At 35.6% G+C, this 20,131-nt stretch overlaps 1 protein-coding gene across 1 annotated transcript in view; it reads left to right on the top strand.

The window, feature by feature from the left end:
- The first annotated feature begins 15,058 nt into the window (after positions 1-15,058).
- IGF2BP1 (insulin like growth factor 2 mRNA binding protein 1) overlaps positions 15,059-20,131 on the top strand; it is an 80,240-nt gene continuing 75,167 nt past the window's right edge. Inside the window, exons 1-2 of the mRNA XM_039333041.1 lie at positions 15,059-15,672; positions 17,180-17,240. Coding sequence (XP_039188975.1) covers positions 15,498-15,672; positions 17,180-17,240 — 236 coding nt within the window. The 5' untranslated portion in view covers positions 15,059-15,497. The remainder of the gene's footprint in view (positions 15,673-17,179; positions 17,241-20,131) is intronic.

Consider the following 20,131-nt stretch of genomic DNA (forward strand, 5'->3'; position numbering starts at 1 on the left):
GGAATGATGCCACATATAAAACAATCCAAATAGCCAATCTAAGCATTATAAACAGAATTGGTAATCAATTAGTGGGAACTATTTAGCTGAATGGTTTTATAGTCTGTGCATCCAGGCCTTGTGCTCTAAGGCAAACTAGATATCATATCATGTTTCCACAAAGTGCTACTTGCACATTTGTTTCTCTTTCATTAAGTGCTTCTATGAAATGGAGAGTAAATAGCATGAAATAAATATCTAGTAATATCACAGACCTGCTGTTAGAAGCAATTGCTTCCCCTTACTTCCTATCAGCCTGTTGGAGCAGCAGGAGGAATTTACTTTGGAAAAGGCAACATTGCTCTGAAAACATCATATCACACATTTTATATATAGTACTTGGAAGAAGAACCACCATGCTGGCAACTGTGAAATGTTTGGTTTTCACACTATTTTATAGTCATTGCTGTTTCCTTCTAATTGTGCCTTTGGTGGAGCAAAATGTTGAACAAGCTGATTACCCTAAAATGCTTTATTTGCTTGGGAATAGGGGGAAAAGCTATATACATAAATCTTCACTTACCAAGTGCGTCTTCAGCAATGGGTCAAGCTTACAATAGTACTAAAAAAGTAGATTTAAGTCTCAAACTCACAGTGTGATCATGAGATCAAAATTCAGGCACTTGGCAAGCAGCATACATTTATGGCAGTTTTAGTGTCCTGCGGTCACATAGTCTCCAGTTGTGACCTTCATATGCCACTCTTGAGAAGCAAAGTCCTTAGGGAAACTGGCAATAAGTTGTAAGTTGTGATCATATAATGTCATGCTTAATGACAGTGGTGATTCACTTAATGACTGCAGTGAAATTGATGTCATAAGTCTGACTGACTTAGCTGGCTGACTGGCCGTACTCAGCGTGTGGTCCTCAATGGAACTACATCTACATGGAGGGAAGTGTGTAGTGGGGTGCCCCAGGGCTCTGTTCTAGGCCCAGTGCTCTTCAACATCTTCATCAACGATTTGGATGAGGGGATAGATGGGGAACTCATCAAATTTGCAGATGACACCAAGCTGGCAGGAATAGCCAACACTCCAGAAGACAGGCTTAAGATACAGGAGGACCTGGACAGACTTGAACACTGGACGCTATCTAACAAAATGAAATTCAATGGTGAAAAAAGTAAGGTTCTGCATTTAGGCAAGAAAAACCAAATGTACAGGTATAGTATAGGGGGTACCTTGCTCAATAATAGTAACTGTGAGAGGGATTTTGGAGTCCTAGTGGACAATCACTTAAATATGAGCCAGCAGTGTGCTGCAGCTGCCAAAAAAGCCAACACAGTGCTGGGCTGCATTAACAGAGGGATAGAATCAAGATCACATGAAATATTAATACCACTTTACAATGCCTTGGTAAGGCCACACTTGGAATACCGCATCCAGTTTTGGTCACCACGATGTAAAAATGATGCTGAGACTCTAGAAAGAGTACAGAGAAGAGCAACAAAGATGATTAGGGGACTGGAGGCTAAAATATATAAGGAACGGTTGCTGGAATTGGGTATGTTTAGTTTAACAAAGAGAAGGACGAGGGGGGACATGATAGCAGTGTTCCAATATCTTAGGGGCTGTCACAAAGAAGAGGGAGTCAAGCTATTCTCCAAGGCCCCTGAAGGCAGGACAAGAAGCAATGGGTCAAGGACAAGAAGCAACCTAGAACTAAAGAGAAACTTCCTGACAGTTAGAACAATTAACCAGTGGAATAACCTTCCTCCAGAAGAGGTGAATGCTTCAACACTGGAAGTTTTTAAGAAGAGACTGGACAGCCATTTGTCCAAAATGGTGTAGGGTTTCCTGCCTGAGCAGGGAGTTGGACTCGATGACCTCCAAGGTCCCTTCTAACATTATTATTATTATTATTATTATTATTATTATTATTATTATTATTATTACTACTACTACTACTACTACTACTACTACTACTACTACTACTACTATTATCTGATGCAGTGAAGTGATGTTTCATTTAATGACTACATTGCTTAATAACAAAGTTGCTAGTCCCAGTCATGATCATTAAGTGAGAACTATCTGTACTTTTATTGAGACAAGGATACTTTGAACCCTGCATTGCAGACCTTCATGGCAATACCTTGGGTTGATTCCACAGTCAGTGACAATATCATGAGAAAATATATACATATGACTGCATTCTTAGAGATCTAAATATTCATATATGTCCACAAATACAGAACAGAATTAATTTTTCTATTAAAGCTAGAATAATTATGCTTATAGCTAACATCTGAACTATCTGCTTCCAAAAAGCTATGGTTAGAAAGCTGACCTTCTTGCTAATAGAAAACCAATACATCAAGATAAAACAAAACAAAACTTAGCCCCGTTTTTGTTTGTTGTGCTGCATGTTTTCTTCACTTGAATGTCAAAATAGAAGAGTATACAAAATCTTGCTCCATCCCATTTCTGATCCAAAGAGTAGGATGAAATTGTATGACTGCATCGGTTATGACTGCAAGGTGGGTATTCATAGATGGATTCAATTTATAATCTAGTAGGTAATTGATGGAATGGGACATGTAGCTGTATCATGGATAATAAATGGCCTCTTTCACCAAATTAATAGTTGCACATTAAAATGTGTTCACTATTGCAACTTGAGCTGCTTTTTCCTGTTAAAATAACTGTTGAGTACTGCTCCTCTCTGATATTAAATCTTTTTCTCTGATTCATTTAATTGATTCTTCTTCTTGCAGAGTGTAGGCAATCAGATTCAGTATTGGAGTTTTCATCTGCCAAATAGTAAGGTTGTTTTTTTCTCTCCCTCCCTCCCTCCCTCTCAAAATTGTAAGGGGCAGGCTGTTAACCTGCCAATGCCACCAGAGGGGGTCGGTTGGCCATTTTCAATTTAATATTCCTATTTTAGGATGAGGTAGGGTGAGTAGAGTTTTAGCTTCTCTGACTCCATTAAGCCTAGGGAATATTTTCTGCTCTCAGCCATTCTCCATAGGTCCCTGCCTCCCTCCTTTGCCTTTTGTATAGCTCGGAGTAGTATGCTCATGTAGAAATCCAAATTCACAATCTACAGAATGAATTAAGGCATAGTAAAAACTATACACTTGGCTTACATTTTGAAGAAGATGACATGATACATCTAATTATACGGTATAAAAAGTCACTATTAGAATCCCCTCATTGTATTTGTACTAATCCTTTGTATTTCTTGCAGGATTCTTCTTTCTACTCCAATGTGAGAAATGATATCTTTGTGAAGTCCAAGATGGACAGAAATCCAAGAATATAGGGTTATTGGCTGTAGCACTATCTAGTGGTGCTATTAAGAAAATTTGTTATTATACTAGACAAGATGTTAAGCAGCTTAAGTGTACATCAGTTTCTTTTGTTTTTTTGCTCATTCACAAACATAGAGAGCTGTTTGGTTGATTTTAAACTAAAATAGCCAATTACATTACACATTAGTCCAGGAGTTAGGAGTGTGATGAATGGCCTGCTCAGCTTTTTTGTATCAGAAAATAATGTATTTATTTGTTTAAACAATTTAGAGACAGAAAAACTATAAAATAAAAACTGAGAAATTTGTTTCTGCTTTCAACCAGATGCATTATTCTCCTCTCAAAAGGGGCATTTTTTTTTTAAAAAAAAAATCCGTGTTTGGAAGAACTACTCCTTACCAGTGCCAGTAGTGCAAATTATGACAGAAAGAAGAAATGCAAAATATAAAGCTTCATTTCATAAAAGAACAATAGAGAATGGAAATTTAAAAAAAAAATCTGAGTTTAAAATCTGATCTTTATGACACACATCCACATCCATATTGAAGTGCAACTTAAATTTATTTGAAACATTTTAAAACAATTACCATAAAAATAACATTAACAAAAGTAATAGTGTGCTGAAACACAATATTGTAGCATGTTCCTTTACAATGCTCAATTCATCCAGCCAGGTTCATTAAATTGCACTACTGACCTAATCAGTTTTGCTTTTTGTTTCTAAAAGTGTCAGTATTCTGTGATCACTGAACATAATCTGTTCTCATTGGGCTACTTTTGGTTGCTTCTTCCCCTCAAAAAGTGTTTTTCCCCAGATGTATTAATGTGCAGTAGATCCATTAAAATCAAAAGCATTTTCTTGAATCTTTTTTGTTAATGCATATATTTAAATTCAGTCCTTTACAGAAATAGTCGACATCTCTTTGCTGTCTGTTGAGGATGTCTTTTTGGCTATTTTAGCAAAGGTACTCTGAATCTTGGAAATAGGGGAAATTATGAAATAATATTAAATCATCCTCACAGTTGTTATTAGAGTTCTTGGCTTCCGCTAGTCTCTCTAGAGTGTTCCCCATAAAAGATATTCTGTATGTATGCTCAGGGTAGTGGGTATAACTAGCAAACTTTAGTTTAAATCCATTACTATGAAGGACAGAAGGATTTCAGAGACACTTAATAAATTATTTGTTTATTGTAGAGAAAAAAAAGAGGAGAGAAAAAACTGGGAAACCAATGGCATTAACTATGTTTTTGTGATTCCTCCTTATTTTTTGTACTTGTGTGTGTATGAATATGTGTGTGTATATGTGTGTGTGTGTATATATATATATATATATATATATATATGGACAAATAAATTTACCGTTAATGAATAAGTAAATTAAATGAACTAAACTAAACTAAATTAATATTTCATTGTAACAATTCATCTGAAAGTTCCTCCAAATAATGAAAATAACAAAGCATTTAGAAAATTGAGACCCCTGAAATATTCACTTAGTTAGTTTTAACATTGATCCCCCTAATCTTATAATAATGATAAACAGTTAAATCTCTTATAAAAGAAATTCAGAATGGTGGCAGCAATCCATAAAATTTACAAAATATTAGCAGACCAATCTGTAGCAGATAAAAATATGCAAGCATACTTGTAGAAACAAGTATAAATTGTGTTTATTTCATATTGTAAAATTATCTAATATAAATTAGGAATGTTCATCATCTGGCTTGGATTACATCGTCCATCATTCATGTTAATTATTTAGGCACCACCTCTGAAGGACATCAGTTTGGAATGACTGATATAGATAATATATGTTTGCTTGACTGGGTCTTAGACCATTAATGTGTGCATGTGTGTCTTTGCTACCTTGAATTATGTATAAAAAGGCTGGATAAAATAATAATATAATTTTGGATGGCAATTAAAAATCTGGGTATTGACAAAATTTCCATTTATCAATTACAAGAGGCTACACAACTTGGATCTGCACATATACTATGTTGATACATTACCATATTCTAGATTCTGGGAAGAATTTGATGGATATCAAATTATCAACATCAGTAAAGAACTGGCAGTTATGATTTCACATTGTTGTGTACATAATAATAATTTTAAAAATCTACAAACAAATAATAATATACTGTATTTTCAAATATACTTTTTGCAAAAATTCCTTTGCTTGAAAGCAGTTACTAGTGTCTGTTCTAAAAGCTTGTTTGTTTGTTTGTTTTGGTCCCAAGTCAGTTTTGGGCTCCTGGAGATTCCCTGACCAAAGTCTTGCAGTTTTCTTGATAAGATTTCATTAATGGTTTGCCACTGCCTCTTTCCTAGGACTGAGAGAGATGATTGGCCCAAAGTTATTCAGCTGGCTTTATGCCTAAGACAGGTCTAGAACTCATGGTCTCCCAATTTCTAGCCTAGTGCCTTAACCACTACACCAGGGCTGGACGCATCATTAGGAAACCGCGCCCACCCCATTGCCGGCAATGGGGAAAAAGTTCCAATATGTCTCGCGACGTCACATGACGTTGTGAGTTTGACATGTCTGCACTACAGCTTTAAATTGATGGATTTTAGGATACGAAAATGATTAAATAACACAAGAGGCAGAAAGGTTTATTGGAATTTTCCTTTACTTTCAAATCAAAGGAATAACACTGGAGTGGTATATGGAAAGGGAACATACAAGGAGTGGTAGCCAACTTTAGAATTCAGATTCTAAGTATAATTTACTCAGGCTACTTAAGAACTTCAGTATGGACAATGACATGGCAAATGTGATTTAATATAAAGAAATGGAATCTGTAACACATTTTGTAGTTTGGGGTGCTGGTGTTCAAGATTGCAGTTGCTTTGTTCCACCCTACCCCCTTGGTTTTTTTTCTTTGCCTCTTTAATTAAAATGAACTGCAGATTTTCAGTCTTCACTTGATAGCTTTTCAGTGGTTTGGTCATTGGGTTATTTTTTTTTCATTCAAATTTTCAGCTGTCTTGTATTGTCTCAGAAAAATTGCAGCTAGCAATTTAAAATTATTATGGATGTATGGATATATGGATATATAAACAGGCAGTTGGGATTCTTTATACTAATCACTTGCTTTCATCCCTAGCCAGTCAAAAACATGTATCTGCCATCCCACATTGGATAGAGTTCAGCTGATTTTATATATGTGTGTGTGCACACGAACCTGCATATATGTATGCATGCACCCCTAAACAAATATTGAAGTCTCAAAGGTTCAGGAGAGCCAGAAATTTGGAGATATGGATTACTCAATGAAAGCATAAATTCAAGGGTGTTGTGGCAAATGTTGTGAAAGAAATTATAAAGCAGCTTCTCTCTATCTTGGTGGCTTTAAGATGTACGGGCTTCAACTCCCAGAATTTCTCAGACTGCAATGCTCATGGGAAATTCTAAGAATTGAAGTCCACACTTCTTAAAGCCATCAAGGTTGAAAAACACTGCTATAAAGAAGGGCACTGCTATACAATAATGTTTTTACCTCTATCTCTGGTGCATCTACATTTAGATTATTATGCACATTTTAATTGTTTTGAACAATTAAATATAACAATGTAAAAATATGTTGATATTGTAGACAGAATACAGAAAAGAGCAACAAACATGATTAGGGGAATGGAGGCTAAATTGATTTTGAAAAGTAGTTACAGGAATTGGGTATATCTAAAGTTTAATGAAAAGAAGGACTAGGGGTGACATGACAGCAGTGTTGTAATATCTAAGGGGTTGTCACAAAGAAGAGGGAGTCAATCTATTTCCAAAGCACCAGAAAGCAAGACAGGAAGCAATAGATGGAAACCAATGAAGGAAAGAAGCAACCTAGAACTAAGGAGAAATTTCCTAACAATGAGAACAATTAATCAATGCTTGTGTTCAGAAGTTATCGGTGCTCCCTCACTGCAGGTTTTAAAGAAGAGATTGGATAACTGTTTGTCTCAAATGATATAGTTTCCTGATTGAGCAGAGGGGTTGAACTAGAAGACTTTCATGGTCCTTTCCAACTCTGTTACTCTGTTCTAGTTGTGGTACTGGGAAAGGATCAGAAACTGTATAGTTGGAGAACACAGATTTAACTCTTCTTCTCTATGGCTGTATCACTGCAAATGTTTTTGGTAATGTTTCTTAGTTTTAGTGAAAGAACTGCACTGCAAATAGCAGTTCTGGGTAGGGGAATTGCAAAGGTTATGCATTGTAGAAACATAGATATGAAGTTAACAATAACAATAATAGATCTTTGAGGTCTTCTAGTCCAGCCCCCTGCTCAGGCAGGAAACCCTATACCATTTCAGACAAATGGCTGTCCAGTCTCTTCTTAAATACTTCCAGTGTTGAAGCATTCACCGCTTCTGGAGGCAGGTTGTGCCACTGATTAATTGTTCTGTCAGGAAATATCTCTTTAGTTCTAGGTTGCTTCTCTCTTTGGTTAGTTTCCATCAGTTGCTTCTTGTCTTGCCTTCAGGTGCTTTGGAGAATAGCTTGACTCTCTGTTTTTTGTGGCAGCCCCTGAGATATTGGAACACTGCTATCATGTACCCCCTCGTCCTTTTCTTCATTAAACTAGACATACCCAATTTTATAAATATGTATACAGTTTGTGCTATTTTTTTCATATTCCCCAAGAATGTGCAATAATATAAAAACATGACATTCAAACATACATACTTGGGATGAAAGTAATAATTCAAATATGTGCTGACAAGTATTTGCACCTTAAATACATTTATCATGCTTTTATATGCATTTGCAGGTTTGTACATGTATTTGTATGGCAGACAACATTTATACATTCCCTTATATGACCTGTTCCTGTGCAACACTCAATGTATATGTATTTTTTGATTCAGTTGTAGAATTTAGTCTTTTTAACATAATTTGTTAAATAAAAATATTGTAAAAATAGTAGTGTGTTTTGGTAATCAGCAAATACAAAATAATAATAGTAATTACCTCTACAGAAAAATATCCTTGTGACCATCCTTCAGGTGGCACCGAGCTATGGAGCAGTGACATTCATGAAGACGATTACAAAAGGAGGAGGGGGGCTGTTGAACCCACAAGCATTTATAACTTGAGTTTGCTCTTGTATTTGCGTGACTTTTCACTGATTCCTGATTGTGCTGAGTGAAGAAGATAAAAAGCAGTCTCTGGATTTAAGAGAAGGGCACTTCGGGGACCTGTCAGGCTAGATCTCTCTCCTCTTCCCTCAAATGAAAGCTGCTTGTAAAACATGGGTATAAACTTACCAATGTATAGAATGGGAAATGCAGGCTACCTATAAACAGTTGGAACAAGTTGGTAGCCTCCTTTGCTGCTGTTAAGAGGCAGATTAAAGGAAAAGATATAAGGTCCCCCAATGTAGAAAAGTGGATTTTTTTTTCATTCCAGCATATTCTTGCATTACATTTTGCTTGGGAGAAGGTTCTAAAACATCCAAAAGAACAGTAACTGTAGGGGTGTGTTTTTTGATTTTAATTATAATATATAATCCCCTTCCTGCCCAAAAGCCCATTTCATTTTCAACTCCACAGCTTCCTCAAATTGAGCCCCTTTTGAATAGATTGTACTGTGCTGGATAAGAACACTATGGAGTTACATAGGGTTATTGATGTTGACAATCTGCCTTTCAGCATGAGAGGTATGCTAGAGTTTAACACCCTGCACTGGCCAACTATAGTAATAATGTCAGTGGGTAGGATAAAAGCAAATTTGTTTGTGCACATATGAAGGGCGAATGTATGACTATGGATTTGCAAAATTAATAATGGATATAGATTGACAACTTCTTTCTCTTAAGGCATCATTCATAAAGACCAAAAGCTTGATAGCTTTATTTCAAGTTTCATTTCCAAAATAAAAGAAGAAAATTTTATGTATCTTCACCAAATTATTCAGTCCTAATCTGTAGCACAATTAGCTATTTAAATTGTTTCTTAGGTATGTCAAGCTTTATGTCCAGAATGATTAGATGAAATCTAATCCCTCTAAATCTAATCCCTCTAAACATCCTTATGACTGCTGTGCATAAATGAAATTGTTTTGAGCAATACCATGTTACCAGACAGAAAAATGAAAAGTTATACTGTACTTAATGATATTGCCTCTAGTAGTATTTGAATTAGTAGAGTATCTCTATTTTTGTACTAGTCTTTGTTTGAAGTGATACAATTTCTGTTCTTCATTGTCTTTCTGCCTTGATTCACAATACTCATCAGATTGAAGTATGATATAGATTTTTTAAGTAAAATAAAAGAATGCTAAATTATAATATGATGAGGTTGGGTTAATTTTGGCTTGCAAACTTAGTTACTGTAATGTCTTAATTATGGTTTCTGGCTGAGCATGTTGTGTAACCTATCAGTTATGACTTATTAAATAAACCATTTTTAACCAAAGTTTCAATGCAACAAAAACAAAATGCTGATAGTAGATAAACACATAAAATGCATGGGTTGCACCAATTGCTGAATGATTTGCTAAGGCAATCTAGCACCTGCAGATATGCAGACTGTTGGCTAGTATTGATGTGATGTGTAGTCTAATATCTGCAGAAAATCAAGATTGCAGAAGTCATTTCTAAGGTTTAGTTATAAACCTGTTGTCTAAAATCATGTTGTCTAAAGTTAATATGCAATTCTTTTAAATGGAATGTCACATCCTGATTAATATCCCTTCAAATGTTTTTAAGCAAAGAAACTAGTTATTCTGAAAAATATGCTCAACATCTGATCCAATGCAAAAGAAGTTGTGACTAGTGAGAATAAACGGAGAATGGAAAGTGCTATAAATATCAAAGGTGATAAGGGGAGGCTAAGGCTATCTTTGTCCATTTATTGAAACTCATCTTGTTATTGGTTCCACTTCAATTGGAAAATATATTTGGATTAATTAAAGCAGCTTAAATTTTAGTTTTTAAAAAGACAGCTGTTATTCTTTCTAGATCTTACTAATTATATACTCTATGTTCAGAAAAATATAGATTTGAATTTTATTAATTTCCATGGGAAAAGGGAAAAACCAAAAACTCATAAAGAGATTGCATTAAATTTCACAGATTCTTATGACTTATGCATAATAAATAAATATTTTGGAATCAAAGATATATGAATCTCATATTTAGAATAGATAATTAATGAATCCCCAGACTTTAACTTCTTTTGTTCCATAATCAAAACAATTGTTTAGGGTGAATTTTTTTCTTTTCTGATTAAAATTCCTATTTATTTTACATCTGAAGTTCTGATACACAGTTTATTATCAAACAAACTTTAAATATTAGAACTTACCTTAACTAGTTTTAAACTGTAGATGTTTAAACTGTACATTTTCTTCCTAATTTTTCAGCATATATTTGATTATCTGGAAATTTTTTTTTTATTTATTATTAAGTTTATTGGCTGCTCATCTTACCACAGGATAACTATGATACATTATATCTTCCTGGGCAATCTATTTACAGATATATTCCTACAGCTGAACTCTTATATTTAAATTCAGCTGTTTAGGAAAATAGTAATTGGTTTAGCAGGTATTGAGTTTTCAGCTTAAAAAAAACTAAGTGAAATTTAACTGCTTTATCAGTTTCTATGTTGTACAATGTTTTTAATGTACAATAAAATAATTAAGCATGTCTCCAATATACAAAAAATAACTGATTTTTGTACACGGTTGATGCAAATTTGCCATATACAACTAATGGCTTATTTGGTAAAGAAGAAAAAAATTAAAAGGTTTTTAAAATATTATTTTTATCAAATTTATATTGCATACGAGAGATCCCATCGACACATAAAATTAAAGGAAATGAAAATGATTGCTTTATTAATAAAAATAAATTACATTGGGCTGTTAACCATTAGAGGAAAATGAGATAAATGAGAATTGGTGTTTTCAACTTAACATTCTTATTCTAATGAAGTATCAATTATCCCCAGGTGCTTTGAATTCTGTAGTGTAAGTTAAAGGAAATATAATAGAAAAGAAGAACAATGAAATGAAGACAACAGAGAAGATAATTCCGCAATATTCTGAAGTTAATTAGAGGCAATATTTTAATTTTAACAAAAGGGGGGAAAGGGAGGAGAAGGCTAATATACTCTTGATAAAATGTAATCATCAAATGTTAAATTATTGTTAATTCTTTTTGCAGTGACTGAATATAGGCAGATTTTCCCATTCTTAAAAATGATTTTGCAAGTTCTTGTTGTTTAATTATTTAGCTATATCTACTGAAATTACTATGCATCTACTGAATCCTTTTCATTCAACACTTAAATTTTCAGTTAGAAAAGGAGCAAAGCCTCTTGGTATTTTAAAGCCTAATGAATGTGTTGTGACCTAAGTAATATTTCCAGTTGGTCTCTCTCTCTCTCTCTCTCTGTTCTCTCTCTCCCTCCTCCCCCTCTCTTTTGCCCCTCTCTCACACACAAAGACACACACAGAATTAGACACAGAAGACTACATATGAAAACAAAACAAAATTAATAACATTAAGACTATTTACTAACTTCATAATAAAAGCATTGTCATGTTTATGAGACACATATAAGGTAGAGAAACACTTTTTAAAGTCAAAACAATTATATTAGGAAAAAATTAATGCAATATTATCATCTATAAATAAGCCACTGAAATTACAAAATGTTAGGTGTGTGCTATTTTTGCAGGCATGTTTAAAATCCGGTGTTTTAAAAGACCAAAAGTTCACAAAAGTTATTCAGGGCACCTTGATTATTCAACCTGAAAGACCAAAAAGCATACAGATAAAACACTTTAATTGCAAGCAACTGTACCTCGAGGGAAGAAACAATGTATCAGGGAAATTATTTTAAGATCTTTACTAAGTGGGTAAATTGGTTTGGGAAATGGATTCAAAGGTGATATTAAAATATATTTATGTGTACAAATAAAAATAATTTTAAACTACTTTCAGACTGTTTTTTAAAGAAGTTGCTAATTTTAAATATTTCTGTAAACACTTGTTAGTTTTTGCATGAATTGATATTTCTGAAATGAAATTTAGGATATAATTTTTAGGAGGAGTTCTAATAAAATAGCGTAATAATTGTAAAATCTTTTTTTAAGTAATCAAAGAAGGGCTTATTAAGTTACATTCATATTTGCTAAAAAATTCGAATTCATTTGTAGACCTTAATGTAAAAAAAAATAACATTTAAGGATTATCTCTATCTAGATCCCCATTACTATAAATTTCATTCCCTCCAATCTCTCCAGAAGGTTTTTAAAAAAGATCAAAGCCCCTGATCGCTACCATTTTAGGAGCCCAACTTCGCATTTCTAAAAGCAGAACGGAATTTCCAGACTGCTGCTCTCTGTAGATCAAATTTCTAGTTCAATTAGAAAATCGATCTCTCCTGCCCACCTTTCACTCTCAATATGTTGTAATGGGATTTTTGGTTAAAGTCATGTTTTGCTTTAAAACAAAACAAAGCAACCAACCTCTGGCAACCTCACTGCGAGTTCATTATAAGGACTCAAGTCTTCCATTCATAAGCCCTGTGCAAATCAAGAATCCAAATGTAAGTTTTACTCTAGCCGATTTTTTGGAAGAGAGCATGCAGCCATTTAAAGGTCCAGCACATTCCGACGATGCAAGCTCCCCATCCCCCCAGCTATTTCCCTTCCCCGCCCCTCCCCCTGCCAGTCTCTGGATTGGTGGGTTGTGACTGGCATGCTTTAGTTTAAAGATTTCCATCTCTGCTTGATAATGGCAGGCACCCACGTTGCTGAGGGACAGTTGGCGCCTCTTCAGAGGCAACTTAGCTATTGCCGTGACTAAATCCTTTCATTCCATCCCCTCCTCCTTGAGAAGATGGAAGAGCATTAAAAGTGAGGCTGGGGGTGGGGTAGCGGCTAGGAGGGTTGCATCCACCATCTTCCCCTTTGTCCTCCGCTCCTATTCAGAAAAGCGTCCTTGTTCTGCCTGGATGTTGTCGGCTTCCTTCAGCTCGCCAAAGTGGGATGCGAAGAAAGCCGCGCGATTTTTCTACCTGCGTAGGAACAAGAAAGCCCTAAAGAATTCATGGGACTTTCTTGTATTGTACCGCAACGCTAAACAGCAGTCTTTAAAAGCTCTTGGACCATTGCACAAAATGGGACGCTTCTGGACAGGCGTGCTATCCAACTGGATTGTAAAAAGCTGAATTCAAAATGTTTTTTGGCGCGCAACACATTTTCTTTCCTCCGTCTCGCGGATCAATAAGACGGCTCTCCGCAGACCTCCCCTTTTTGTGCCAACCAAAGCGCCTTTTTCAATAACTGGACTCGCCTCCTCCCCCGAAGATGGATGGGCGCTTCAAGGGGGTGGGGGAGACAAGGTGCACATGTTGCCTCGCGCAGCACAAGGGTTAAGCGGAAGCGGCTTTCCTCGCCGCCCTTGGTTGGTGGAGAAATATATAATTATTTTCAAGATCTTTTACTAATGTCCATTCGTGGAACCAAGCGAGTGTTTGTGCGCCTATCTCGGAAGCCCTTGCCCCTCCTTTCTTGTCATCCCCCCTTCCTTTTAAAGTATTTGTATTATTTGGTCGGGGAGTAAAGAGTTGATGAAGCAAGAAACCAACCAATCAGCACTCTCGCCCTCCAAATTTAAGGTGCGGAAAAACAGGACAGTCGTAAGGCTGAGGCAGTTAGAAGGAACGAGGTATAGGGCGAGTCTAGCGGTTTTTTTTTATCTATTCCGATGAGAGGAGTGAGAGAACAAGATTTTCCATCTCTCCTCCCATTTTAAACGTCGGTATTTGAGGCGAAAAAGGGGACCTCCAAGCCAAGCCTCTCTTGATTGTGAAAAAAAACCCAACGGTTTTAAGAAATCGCCTTGTGGTTCCAAAGGAACACCGTGGCGTGCCGGTACGGAAATAACTTCCAGACGCTATCTCTTCTTGCTTGCTTTCGCGCAGAAACTTTATAGGCATTTGCAACTATTCGTTACAAAAGTGGAAAAGCTTTTCTACCTTAGTGTTGTGGTCAACACTAAAATGGTGGCACGCGTAAATAAAGATCAACTTGTAAGCACTCAAGCTGTTTTCTCCTACATCCCAAGTTCCAACTGTACTGATTTTAGTTCTTGAAGACTCGCGTCTCTCAATTTACATCGATAAAGGAGGTTCACCTTCACATACCCTTTGTCCCGCGTCACCTATTCCCACAATTACATTTGGCCAATCCCGACTTTTTAAAATCCCTTCTCACTAACGTGATCCCAAGCCTGAAAAACAGCAAATAAAAGTCCGGGTCTGATGCGCCCACACACTGAGCGTCACCTTCCACCCCCTTCGCTGTCTTTACTTTCTAGGGAAGCAGAACTCCGATTAAGTTTACACACAGAAAATCTCATCCAAAGAAGCTGGGGGGGAAAGTGGAAGAGCAGGCCAGAAAAGCAGGAGGGGTCTGCGAGGGAGGCTGGGCTGTGGTCCTCCTAGCAGGGAGAGGAAACCAGGAATTAGCGTCCTACAACTGCGCTTCGCTGAAGAAATGCGCTCGATTGAAAAACATTTTCATCGCAGGACAAGAACCGATGGAAACTGCAAATAAAAAAACTCAGTAAGGTTGAGAAAAAGGCAACATGCCTCGGAATAGGAGTATTCTATGTGTAGAAAGTGTGCCCCGCCCCCTTTTTGGTTCCACCACGTGGCTTCCTCTTGCAAACATTTTCACTCATTTTTCCAGGTCGATTTTATTTAGGGGCGGCGCTAAGTCCTGCCTCACAGTCGGAGACGTCCTTTGCCTCTTTCTCTCGGTGTGCGTGTATGTGTGTGCGCGCGCGTGTGCGACACACATGAGTTGCGACTCAAAAGGAGTTGGGGGGCCACTGGAAAAAAAAGAGCCATTTTCCCAAGCCCGCCATACGAACTTGCATCCAAATCAACCGGCCCCATTGATTCTGCAAAACAGGGAACATTCCCCCCTCTTTCCTCTTAGATTATCCCCCTCCCCCTTTCCTTCCCACAGCCAAAATAGCCGGTTTTTCTTACTTTGCTAGGCCCCCAACATAGAATAAGAAACTTTTAAAATATAAAGCAATTGTTAAAAGTTTCGGAAAGCCTACTCGTCTCCGTCTCTCCCCACCCGGTGTATGTGAGTTATTTTCTTCCTTCCCTCCCACCTCCCGTGACTCACTCCCGTTTTGGACCTACCCAGCATTTTGTGCAAAACGCATCAGCCATGAACAAGCTGTATATTGGAAACCTCAACGAGAACGTGACTCCGGCGGATCTGGAGAAAGTCTTCAACGACCACAAAATATCCTTCTCAGGCCAGTTCTTGGTGAAGTCTGGCTACGCCTTTGTCGACTGCCCAGATGAGCAATGGGCTATGAAAGCCATCGAAACTTTTTCTGGTAAGCCAATGGATTTATCGCTCGCTCGTTCTATCTTTTTCATCTCTTTTTTTCCCTTTTCCTCTGGAAGCCTTTGGGATTTTGAAATGAACAATTGTTTTTACAAAAAAAAAAAAAAGCAAACCAGCATAATTTTATAAAACGCATACTATCACTCAGAACCGCAAATACTAGCGGGCCGGTTTTTGTGTGTGTGCAAAAACTCGTAAAACGTGGTGTACAAAGATGCGACCAGGCAGCCACACTTTGCTCGTACTCGTGCTTCCGCCCTTTCTTTCTTTAGCTCTCTGTAGTCATCAATGAAAGTTACTTTCGTTTCGTATTTTCCCTTCAACCACTGGGAGGGGGTCAATCTTTCGATTTCCCCCTCCCACTTTTCTCCTCGAGTATTGAACGAGGTGGCGAGTGTTTTAACTTGTTGGGCCTACAATTTCTTATCAACTTCCATAGGCTTTCTAGAGGACTCTTGTTTTTATTAACCAGCCAAAATGTCCTCCTCACTTAATAAAGTACCCCTATTCTTCTACTAGCATATTACATAAAACAGGCCTTTCCTATAAACAAAATCTCATTTGGCAAACCTTGAATTAATATTCCATTTGTCTGTATGTAGGGGAATGGGTGATTTTTTTCCCTTCAGAAAGCAACCCCCACCCCATTTTTCCTCCCCAAATTAGTCATCTCTTAACAAATAAAACTCTCCATCACTTTAATATCTTCTTTGGGATCAAAGCTCCCCCACTCCGCGTTCTTTCAATGCCTTTTGGGATTTATCAAGCAATCCAGTGTTGTATTTTTGCATTTTAAGCATGTGTGGTACTTCAGAGTGGGAAGTGGGGAAAAAGGAGGGGAGGTGTTGGACTTTGGCCATTTTGATTTAAACAGGGGTTTCCTGGGGCATGTGATGGGTGTATTAGCCTGAAGGTCGCCATGCTGTTTAGAGATTTGAGACAAGAGAAGCAGACGGAACTAGCAGAGCAACCTAATGTTGACTTTTGCTGAGACCAGATGTTTTGTTCCCTATTTCAAACACCACATCAGAGTTCTGGGCCTTTTTAATGTCACCTTCTTCTCAACTACATAATGTTTTAATTTATCTTCTTTTAAAAAAATGAAAAGATGATATGAATTATCTTGAAAGGCAAGCAAGTTGGACATCGGAATAGGCCTTACCATTCCTGGTATTTTTCTTTCTTTCCCTGGTGAACCAGATCTTGTAATGTGTATATGAAAATGAGTTAAATTGTTGCCCTTGAAAAAATGTGTTTCATTTTTTTAATCATCTATTCTCCATTTGAAATCCATTATTATTTTTTAATTAAGAGTAGAAAGATAAGAAGGTTAGGCAGGGGTTTTTATGGTAAAATGCACCTGAATCCCCCCCCCTCCGTTGAATTAAAACATGAAGAGTAGGGGAAGGAGTAGAAGTTGAATTATATATGACCATTGATATCCACCTTTTCCTTTTTCAGTATATTTTTTTAAAAAAGCAAACTTGTATTTTTAGGCAAAGTGGAGTTGCATGGGAAACAACTTGAGATTGAACACTCAGTCCCTAAAAAACAAAGGTAATCCAGTTATTTGTTTTCTTTGAATTTATCAATGTTGAAATGTGACAGATAAGATAAAATGTGTTAAAAATGCTAAGCTGGTATAAACAAAACTAAGTTGCAAGAAGAATGTATTTACTTGAACTAAATTACTTGAAAAACAAACACACTTTTAAAAGCCTTGGGTAAACTTGTTGTTTATTTCTTTTCACCCCAAATTACTTTGGATGCATTAAAGAAACAATTAAATATGAATAGATATTATTACTCTTCATAATTTGTGTTTTGGCTTAAATTGCAATGTTACTTATGCCAATTTCAACATATGACTTGCTTGTGCTATGGTGTGTGTTTTTTTAAATCAACCTTTTTGATTTTAAATTCTTGTTAAAATTTAGCAAATTAAAAATTTATTGGCCCATTTTTTGGGACATGAAAAAATACTTACTTTCTACTTATTTCTGTAAACACTTCATATTTTTGTGTATATGTTTTTATGTAGTGTTATTGCATTTTATACGTTTTTTATCTTTTGTTTATTATATTGCTTATCTAGTTTTATTTTGGAAGCTTTCACTAAGTATGCTTTTTCCTTCAATTACTCCTTAGTCATATAAATCCTAGAAATTGAACATAAAATGTACAAAATATATTAATATTAGAAATTGTGATTCTTTTGGGGGAAGAATCTAATGGGGGGAAGGATAGCTGCCTGTTAATGTAATTCAAAAGATTATTTTTGTGCATGATTGACATCACAATTTCCTGATCTTGTGTTCACACTGATTCTCATACTTCTTGCACTTCCAAACCTTATATAGAATGTATTGCTGGAAGACTAAAAAAAACCCCAGGTTTTCTGAGACATTGCAGGAGTGCCAAAATGTGTTTGATTAATTTATTAAACCAGTAGTGTGGATTTAGTATAATGGATGAACAATAATATTTGTAAACAGTCTTTGTAGCTTTTTATATAGAGTACGTATGGTGTTAAAGGAGGTCTAACAGAAATATATTCAGGAAGCCAATTCCACTGTGAAAAAAAATTAAATATTGTGGGGGGATTGGTAGCTGGAGGAGGAGGAAGAAAAGGAAGTTTACTCTTGATTCTTTTATAATGCTGAAATCAACCAATATATGTAAATTAATCAATTGCATTTTGTACTTAGTGCATTGTCTTCAATGCCTATAAATATAAGAGATAAGTTTTCAAAAAAAAAATTAGATATTTTCCTAGATTAATATTAACAAATCCTTCTCAGTAATTATAATGATTGGATTCAAGATTTTAAAATCTGCCCAAAATTTTAGATCATATCATTTACTATATGCTAATATTTATAGATTTCCTTGATACATTTTGAACCCTGTGCTCAAATATAATGAAGTTTCTATAATGATTTCTTCCAAGAGAATTTATATTTAATTCTTATAAAAATAGATGGTTGATTCTACTGGATTGCTAGGTGGAGTTTCAAGTATGTGTGAGTGTCTTTTTCAACTTGTCATGGGACTTGATTTTCCTGTTTGGAATGATAACCAGAGGAGGAACTAGTTAATTCAGAATGTTTAGAATAGTCTCAATAATAATGTATCTAGTGAGATATGTTTTCTACCACTTATCAAAACTTATAAATATTGCCACTAATTTAGGTAAAGAAATACATAGGAATAGCTCTCTATATCTTTCAAGTTATCAATATAAAATAAATCATGCTCTGCTTATTTCATTAAAAAAACATGATTAACATTCTTGAGCCTTGTTCAAACTGTTTCCAGATGCATAGAATTGTAGTTCCCAGAATCCCCTTCTGATGTGATTCATGCAAGCAGGGAGTTTTAGTTCACTATGTCAAGAAAGTACAAGTTGGAGATGGCTGAATTAGAAAATGAGAAATTCAGCTTGTCTAAGGAGAATAGTTTTGGTTAGCTTAAATATTTATTGAATCAGATGCAAAAATGGTAAAAAAAGCATTTAGTATATCTTAAAATTTAACTTCATTAGTATTGAAAGTTATTTCAGAAACCTTTCTTCGTTTTATTAAATTGGCTCTTGAAAAATACAATTTGATTTTACTTATTTTTAAAATTTGTATGCCATTCATCAAAAGAAACAAATTTGAGATCGTATAGCTAGCAAAATTAGCTAACAAATGCATTTTGAGGTAAATGTTTTCCTTTTTTATAAATAACTTTTAGGTTATGATAATTTTACTCAATCTTAAATTTTAAAAAGTTGCATTGATTCAAAAGAACTTTTCCAAAAAAGTGTGCTTTAATTTGCAACTTGAACATGCATAGATTTAGAAAAAGAAGGCTGTATGTTAGACAGGAGTGCTTTCAGTTCAACATTTATTGAAAGAGAAAAAAAGTTGGAGAAAATTTGCAATTTTGTCTCTAAAAAGCAGCAAAATTCTATTGGTGAAGGAAAGAGTTAATTAAAACAACCTCAGAGATGTTTTAAGAACTCAAGAATGTTAAAAAATGTTTGGAGGTTAGGGGCGGGGTTGTCTCCCTCTGAAAAGATTGAAGTGGATAGAATTAGAGAGGTTGGGGGGAGAAGAACAAATAAGAATGGGTAAAAAAACAAGAGAAGGGGAAATTAAGTGCAACCATCAAGCAAGCATTCCAAATAAGAGGATTGGAAGAAACTAGCCTAAACAGAATAAATCTTTAAGAACTGAAGTAAAAGAAATGGTTTCAGAAGCATGTTTTTAGCAAATTAGAAATAAATATGGTTTTAAATCTTGTTGCCTACAAAAGGATTTTTAAAATAAATCAGGATTATATACTGATACTTGATAAAATGTTATATAAGTTAGTGAATAATGGTCCTGTGGCTTCCATTATTTTCAAAAAGTGTGGGTCCCATCATGATAGATCTAAAAGGACAATTTTGTCTAAGAAAG

Source organism: Crotalus tigris, unplaced genomic scaffold (genome assembly GCF_016545835.1).
Source record: "Crotalus tigris isolate CLP2741 ecotype Arizona unplaced genomic scaffold, ASM1654583v1 scf7180000024472.5447098, whole genome shotgun sequence".
Lineage (NCBI taxonomy): Eukaryota > Metazoa > Chordata > Lepidosauria > Squamata > Viperidae > Crotalus > Crotalus tigris.